This window comes from Haemaphysalis longicornis, unplaced genomic scaffold (assembly GCF_048455015.1).
Source record: "Haemaphysalis longicornis isolate Haplotype H1 unplaced genomic scaffold, Haemaphysalis longicornis Haplotype H1 scaffold_9, whole genome shotgun sequence".
Lineage (NCBI taxonomy): Eukaryota > Metazoa > Arthropoda > Arachnida > Ixodida > Ixodidae > Haemaphysalis > Haemaphysalis longicornis.
Genome location: NW_027526460.1, coordinates 29,006,186 through 29,014,703, shown reverse-complemented (window position 1 = coordinate 29,014,703; position 8,518 = coordinate 29,006,186). Strand labels below are relative to the sequence as shown.

The following is an 8,518-nucleotide window of genomic DNA, read 5'->3' as shown; positions in this document are numbered from 1 at the left end:
GAGTGAAATGTGCATCTTGTGAATAGGACCTTAAAACTAGAAGTGTGTACACTGTGTGAATTGTGATGACTTGTGACCTCTCCCTTTCTACTCCCCGTCCGCCATCCTCACTTCCCCACAGGGCCTCATGGCCTCTCGTCCTTAATAAAGTATTTCACTCACTCACTAAATCAACACATCTAGCCTGGTCATGAAATTGTTTATTTACAACTGAAAAAAAATGGTTTATTTGCAGGTAAAGGAGAAAAAACTTACAGGTGGTGAAGAAAAAAAAGCATTTACAGGTGAAAAGAAAACAAAAGCTATTTAGAGGCGAAGAAACAAAGAAGTATTTACAGTTTAAAAGAAACACAAACTATTTGAAGGTGAAGAACAAAAACGCATTTACAGGTGAAGAGAAAATAAAAAAAAACTGTTTGCAGTGAAGAAACAAAAATAAGTATGTAATAGAAACAAAAAATATTTACAGGGGAAGAAAAACGAACTACTAACAGATGATGTATACACAAAAAATTATAGGTGAAGAGTCTCTGAACAAAGACTAGTTACAGGTGAAAAAGAAAATAAAGTACCAACAGCGGAGCTGTTGCACCAGCCGTGATTTCACCATTGCAGGAAAAAATACCAAGAAAATGTCGAGCCCTTGTGAGCGCGCACCCCTCTATGCGCGCCCCGCGGCGACCGCTGAGCGCCTTCGGCACGCACAGTAGCTTTAGTATAAAAAAAAACAAAACAGCGCTAATGCTAACGTTGAAAAGACTCCCCTCTCGGGAGAGGTGACCGCAGCCGCATTCTCTAGAAGTCATTATGGATAATTGGAGAAATGACTAGTGTGCCACTCCTTCCCGATACGACTTGCAGATCCAGCCACCGCTGCCTCGAGTCGATGACGAGGAGCACGGTAGAAGCCTAAAATTCTGAGAATGACTTTACATGCACCACTCGCCGCGAAGAAGACGACGACCTCTTCGATGCATATGACGACGATTACTAGCACCGCAACTATATGAAAATGAACGGTCCCCTTAACTGTGTCTCACCTACAACAGCTTCGCCATTCAAGCAAGTATTGCACGTGAATGCAAGCTTCCTGAATTTTTTTACAGGTGAAGAATTTAAAAAAAATTTTGAAATTCAGCCTCCATCACGCAAGGTTTCACTGCCTTCAGTTTCTTCTCATTACCTTCTGGTAAACACCTTAAATAGAAAGTGTATCCTCGTAAGTCAGGGCAGCAGAATATGCTCTGGACAGCCAATGTGTGGCACATCACCCATTGACTAGGGAATTTCTGCCGCCGCTTTACGCTGAATGCGTTAGTGAGCTTGTTTTCTCCGTTTGCTCCGTCGTCTTCTTTGCTGTTGGCTGTATCGCGCCCAGAATGGGAGACAGTCCACAACGCACTAGCGTTACTAAATAAATGTTGTGACGCTACAGCACACGACGAAGCTGGCCGCGGCGAGGACAGGGCGAGCGCGGGAAGGATGGCGCGGCCGGCTGCGGGTACCTAGCGTCACCTAGCTTATTTAGTGGCTCTACCTCTACAGGTACCGCGCCTCGAAGGGCAGCGCCACATTTTCCCTGGTGTCATCGGTGCGGAAGGGAGTCACGCGCGGCGAAGAAAGGCGCCGTGGTACTCACACCTCCCCATTCTAGCCACCAGGGGCTTATGCAGAATTTCGATTTTGAGGGGGGGAGGGGGGGGTGCTGTATAAATCCTTAGGCAGGATGCTTGTGGTTGTGGATTTATTATATATATATATATTTTTTTTTTGGGGGGGGGGGGGGTGTCTAAGTCTTTCTGTGGGGTGTTGGGGGGTGTTAGGGGTGTGTGTATAAATCCCTGCTAGCCACCTTGCTCCGGCCACTCCGGCGCGCCAGCTGTGCGCCGTGAGACGTCACTGCTCCTCATGCATGCGCAGCATGGTTCTCCAGGAGCCACGCAAAACTGCTCAACCTCGGCCAGTGTAGCTCACGCTACAAAACAGGCGAAGACGCCCGACGTGTCGTCTTGTGGAGCCTTGATATAGCGATTATGTCACCTTTCCAACCAAACAACGCTGAAACACGGCAGCGGAGGAGTGTGGGGAGCGAGCATAGGGCGAGGGAGATTCGTGCATGCATTCGCCGACATGTTCGCTACCGTTTTTGTAACGTAAGCTACACTGGCCGAGGTTGAACAGTTTCGCGTGGACCCTGAAGGGCCGTGCTGCGCAAACGCGAGGAACATTGGCTTGGCTTGGATTGGATTAAATTGGATTGGAACGGAAATCCAATCCAATTGGAGTACGGGTGTGTACAGAACTGGGTCTGCCCATTCGCTGGTCTGCGCATTCCAGAGGAGTGACGTCATAGCCGCGGCAGCCTCCGTTGCGCAGTAGCCAAGTATGACGCTGCGCCGGAGCCGCTTGATAGCCGTTTCGCGTGGCTCTTGGAGAGCCGTGCTGCGCATGCGCGAGGAGCAGTAACTGCATGGTGGCTAGAGGTTACTGGACTGGACTAAATTGGATTGCATTGGATTGGATTGCTGAACCTTAGCTCACGCTACGTATATCCTGGCATAGCCGAGGTAAGCCACTGCTATTTTTCTTTCGCACCTGCCTCCGTTGCAGTTCAGTGGCTAGGGCATTGCGCAACATCGCACACAGTTACCGGTTTGCTCCGATCACCTTCTCTGCTGCAAAGGATGTTTTTCTGAGGGGAGAAATGTAGATACGCCGTGTGTCGGCCTTACAGCGCACGCAAACACCCCGTGAAGTTTAAATGAATCCCGCAGACCCCCACTACGACGCACTGGCTACTGGATTAGCTTGTGCTTGTGAAACACGCAATTTAATCACGAGCAAACACAAATTATTCCTGAGCAATTATGCTTATTACTGCAGTTAAACATATTTTAAGTGTGAAGGTACCAGCAAGTTTGGACCATCAATCAGTCAGCACACTAAAAAGCGTTCGCAAGCGCCCCTTATTTCAGGTTCATTGGCTGGCACTGGGGCGGCGCAGCGCTCGCGAACGCGCATTCATTGCGATGAATATTGCGGGAAAAAGAAATAGAAGGAAAGATGGCCGCTCTGTCACAAATCGAAAAATGAGCACTTGTTCGGCGGATTCATGGCCGAGCCCTGTGGGCACTTGAAGGCGGCCGCGAACATGCGAAAGTTCTTCAGGGGGACGTTGCACTGCTCGCCCGTGGTCCTGGGCTGCCTCGAGCAAAGGGCGTAGCAGTAGGCGAGGAAGAAGATCTGGTCGTCTTTGAACTGCTCCAAGTGGCGCACCCTGAAGTCGTCCAGTTCGCGGAAGTCGCTCGAGACGGACACCTTGTATCCGGCGAAAGCCGCCTCCACACCGGGCACGCCCGGGAACAGGCGCACCGGGCGACGCGTCGGGCTGTCCGACGTTGAGCGCACGTCGCACTTGACCTTGCTGGCGTAGTCAGCGGACTTTCCCCACCACTCGACCTGTTCGCCATACCTGCCCACAGAAATTCCGGTCTCGTCGAACGCATAGGACAGCTGACGGGCGACGAAGCCGCCGAACCCTCCATACCGAATAGCCAGCGTGGCGTCGTTATGGTACAGAGGCATGTCTGTGATGCCTATGGCGACCATCACCCGGGAAAGCAAGTGCAGGTAAATCTCGCGGCCGAACCGCGGAAACCAGCGAAGACTGTAGACGTCCTCAAAGCGCTCATCTTTGCGCAGGTTGCGATAGACGTCGGACGAGCGCAGTAGGTTCGTCATGAACGTGCCATCCATTTCGGGGAAGTCTCTGTACAGCTTTGTACGCAGTTCGGCAACGTAGAAGTCTCGGTTCGGCAATAGTTCGTGGCTGATGTTGCCCACCTTGTCGTTTGCGTATTTCCTGACTCCCTGCCCGATCCAGGTGAGGTTCTCTAAGAGTTTACCGGTCACCTCCTTCACCCTGCCGATAAAACTGCGGATGTTGCTCGCCTTGTCGATCGCCCCGAAGCGCTCTTCCATCGTCTTGGATATGCTGAGCAGGCCGAGGCGTGAATCAACGTACTCGAGGCACGCGTACTTCTTCGCCTGGCTGTTTACGGACGCCGCCGGGAACCTGATGGAGACCTTATCGGAGACGATCCAGAGGTGCGTCTGAACGAAGATCCATGAGAGACCCACGACAAGATCGCTCCTGTTCTTAAGCAGGGCGTCGATGTTTTCAAATATCCTGAAGTCTTCGGCAATGACGGTGCTTCTGGCCGACCATTTGAACTGTTTGTCATGCTTCGCGATCAGGTCGAGCCAGGTCTGCTCCCGCCGTACCGAGGGCGTCCAGCTGTCCAGGTCGCCCAGAGATGACCAATTTTGCTCAGGCGTGCCGTACATTGCGTCCAGCTTGGCTTCGATTATGCGGCTCTCGATATCCTGCAGTTGGGAGTCGGATACTTTCACTCGAGATTCGTCAACGGCCATAATGTCGTAGTGCCGCTTCACGTGCGCTTTGTAGTCGAGGTGCGGCCGCTCCTCCAGGTACTCCTTCCAACCGAATCCGAGCCGGCCGCGAGTGAAAAGCAGCACCTTCTGCCGACCAACGGCCCCAACCACGCTTATGTCGAAGAGGAAATTCATGTCCCAGTTGATGGCCAAGTCGACCATGATGGACAGCGGGTCTTGGTCTGTCGGCTCCTTCTCTGGCCAGACGAGGCCGAGGCGATTCTTGAACGCCAGGAACTGCGCAATGTTCTCGGCCGTCTCGTTAGCACGGGGCCGGTAGCAGCTGAGGTAGAAGCGCGTGGCCTGGCTCGTTTGCCTCTTGTCGGCCGCTATCTGGGCGAGTGCGCGCTCGTAGCTGGCGGCCGTCATGTTGTCCTCCGTGTCGCGACGCTTGGGGTCGTCCCGGCTGCCGCACACGAAGTAGTAGAAGTTGTCGCACGGATCTAGAGAAGTGTTGATGCTGGCCTGCAGCGTCAAGCCGAATTCCTGGCAGATGTCCGTTTGGCAGATGTCTACTTTCGGGCCCGGAGGTCTGGGCTGCAGCCAGTACACTAGGAGGGGCAGTGAGATGATGAAGGTCACGAACACCGTAGCAAGCAACGCAAAGACTACATTGCGACGATGGAGGCCCACGGACTCAGCAGCCGATGCTTCGGCGATCTGGAATCGAGACAGGTCAGTCGTGAGCTCCACGCCCGCGGGAAAGCCACAGGCGTTGGGAGGGCGCAGAAGACAACGTATAATTGAAGGAAAAGGGAGGAAAAGCAAAAATTGCAACGCTGATGCGCTTCACATCTTTCAGGGTGGTTTGGTCAGTCAGGTTGATGACCTTGTGCAAGGTCATCCTTCGGTTTGTTCTCTAGCTGGCGATACGCACCGTTGATTGGGTTCGCACCGGCGGTCGGCAATAACAGGGAGTAACTAGTATATGCCTAGAAGCATGCCTCTTGGCATGTCGCGTTTTAAAGCTGTCGATAAATGACGGGGAAAATCAGCGGTAGTCAAACCCTGCGAATTCGCGAAGCATTTCGATGGCAACCCATCGACATTACCTGGCTGATTTTTTGTTGCAAGCCGCTTGTGGTCATTCTGTGGTCGTTGCTTTATTTATCCCTACATAAGGTCTTTGAGACCACTCGTTGTAGTGGAACGTTTCGCTCTAAAATAGGGCTACACCCTAACGTTACTGGACTTCTGTCATGGCTAGTGGGAAGAGGGATTATTTCGCTTACGCAGTTTTTATAGCGCAGCTTATTTAGTATATCTAACCTTGGCCGGTGGACAACGCCGGCTGGTCTGCAGCAAATATGCCAGAAAAAGTGGTTCGCAAAATGAAAGCGAGAAAAACTACTTAGTATACACACAACCACGTCTGGCCGGTGGTTCTGCCACGTTCCGAAGAGGCGCACGCCAGCGGCCGATTCACTCTACAAGCAGAGCTATTCACGCACGTAGCCCGAAATACTTTTTGGGGGTCTTACACGCCGTTGGCTAAAAAAAAACCCAAATGGACAGAGGACAGATACCCTGCGTACAAACATTTCATTTTCTTATCTGATTTCGTTAATTTGTTTTCCCGTATTAGTATGCCGACGTGGAGTGCGATCAGCGTGGTCAAAAAATGCTGCAATGCGGAGGGGACAGACGTGCGAATGCACCACTCCGAAAATTTTGGGTACGTTCTGACACCGAAACACCGCGTCCCCCCGGGCTGCTCCCTTGGCTAGAGTGTCAAATCACACATTTCTTACACTTCTCCCGTTCGAGTTGCAGACTCGCTGTTCCCTAAATAAAATACGCTACAGGTGGTTACAACACCGTCACGCTCATAAAACGGTTAGAGGTTCCGGAACGATTCCCCGTTTGAGCGACATTGTTCGCTACATTGTTGCTGGCGCAAACATTACGCTCCAAACAACATATATCCGGCGGTAGCGAATCACAGCTTGGGACTTAATTCCAAGCATTTAGTCCACGGATGCACGTGGGATTATCACCTTGGAGTATGACGTACGCTTATAGCTGCGTCAAAATGCTGTCCGTTCGTACATTCATGAACCTGAGGTATCGTAATCACGTCCTATTGACGAGCCGGACTAACTAATCGCGGGCTCGATTATCACTCTGGCGGCGGGATGCCCCAAGAGAGACGCCATCGTGAACGGAGGAGGATCGGCAATTGGTCCAGCTGCGGGTGGTTCTTGAACTAGCGCAAACTCCAGACGGACACAAGGAAGGAAGGAAGGAACATCGCTTATTGGTCTGTCTGCTTTTTTCTTCTTGCGCCCGTGTCGAGGTTGGCCTGCTTCATCGTCACCTGAGGTACGGATTAGAAAGGACCGTGCGCACAAATCACCTGTCATCATACTCCGGGCGCGGCGATTTTAACGTAATTTTACAACGTAATAATATCATTTTATAATTTTAACCTAATCTCAGAAAACTTAATGTAAACCTACAACGTCTAAGATGGATATTAAATAAAGCGTATGGAGAAAGGGCGACTGATTGACCACTTTCTCTCCGGGTCGTTATGACGTCAGCCGGAATCGTGTGCGCAACGGCGGCCGTCGACGAAGGCCACCGCGAAGAAACGTGACGTGGGCAATTTTAGCGGTTCCCCTTGTTCCGGTTGGTTGTATCACTGAAATGGCAGTTAACGCACCGATGACGCTGTGTTTAGCATTTTCCGATTATGTCACCGCTGAAGTCACGTGGTGGTAAATTTAAAAGTTTTCAATGTCTTGTTACACTTTCGAGGCTGCAGTTGAGTTGAGCGAGTTTTCGAAGTCTGGTTTTTTCAAATAAAACAATGTTGCATTTTGTATTTACCGCCCCGTTAATGATTTCTTCGATAGAAAAGCAAACCCTTATCTTTTTCGTTTTTTTTTTTTCTAGCTCAGGGGTAAAAGGGGGTAAATGGGCTTTGAAAAGTTTACGCGTCGAGGTCACTCACCGTATGCCTGCTGCCGCGTGACTCATAAATGCGCCTCCTTCGCTGTGCTTCGAAGAGAGAAATGCGCTTTTTTATAGGCAAATCCGGCTTCGTGCCCTTGTTGGTTTCACCCTGCTGCTGCTGCTGCTGCTTCTGCTTTGCTACTGACGGTGCGTCGGCAGGGGAGCTCTGCAGATGAAGGAATTTCATTGGTCACTCCGAGCAGCGTTTACATCTTACTGACGCGCGTGCGCGTGCACTCGAAAGAGTGAATCGCATGACGCGTTTTTGCACACGATTCGCGCGCGTCAGCGTTGCGCGTGTGATTTTGACTGCAAAGCAGTATATGTCCCGAACGCGACAGAGAGACGAGCCGAGACACGTCTGAAGCTATGCCGTGCACCCAGAAACTGGGGCCCCGATTCATTCCACGCTCGTGGCGTTCGTGGCTGCTTGCGCGCCGGCGACGCGTGGCCCGCTCTCATTGGTTGTCGCTGAGCCCCAGCGCCATCGCCGCTGGAGCGCCGCCACATATCTACCCCCCCCCCCCCCCCCCCCCCCCCCCCCAGTTTTCATTCCGGTGTCATCGATTTACTCGGCGCCACTCAGGGGCTCCTCCTCACCCCCGCTGACACCTCTTTCACAACTATTTTCCCCCTCGCCTCCACCGGTGCCCTTTTGCTAACGGTGGTATGCGGTTATCAGATGATTGCGAAAATAATTAGTGCCTTTCCACTCTGTGAAGAAGGATGACCTGCAAAGCTGGACGCAGTCCACGGAGTGCACGAAACAAAACAAGTTTATCGTTATTTGCGATGGAGAGTTTTCTAGCCAATTAGCTTAATGAGCCGGATCGAAGCTTTATTCTTGCAGATAAACGTGGAACTGCCTGTGTCCCTCCCGCGTCGTAAGCATCTTACTCTTTGTGCAAGGCCACGTTCAGGCTGTTGCTGCAACTGTCGCAACGACTTTAAAGAATTACCTTCGTTCACGTTTCAGCCAAACGAACTGCGTGACATGACATTTTTTACGTCCATAGATCCCGATACGAGTTTTGCGTCGGTAATCTGAAGATAGCCTAGCACACAAACCCAATGCGATCTACCACCAAGGACTCCGAATAGGTCC

At 51.5% G+C, this 8,518-nt stretch overlaps 1 protein-coding gene across 1 annotated transcript; it reads right to left on the bottom strand.

The window, feature by feature from the left end:
• Positions 1 to 2,843: 2,843 nt before the first annotated feature.
• LOC144151766 (neprilysin-1-like) lies at positions 2,844 to 7,794 on the bottom strand. Its single transcript, XM_077682903.1, has 2 exons — positions 7,412 to 7,794; positions 2,844 to 5,115 (listed from the first exon to the last, which is right to left on the bottom strand). Exons 1-2 carry the CDS (start codon positions 7,598 to 7,600, stop codon positions 3,076 to 3,078), a joined length of 2,229 nt encoding a protein of 742 aa, XP_077539029.1. The 5' UTR covers positions 7,601 to 7,794; the 3' UTR covers positions 2,844 to 3,075.
• Between the last annotated feature and the right edge of the window lie 724 nt (positions 7,795 to 8,518).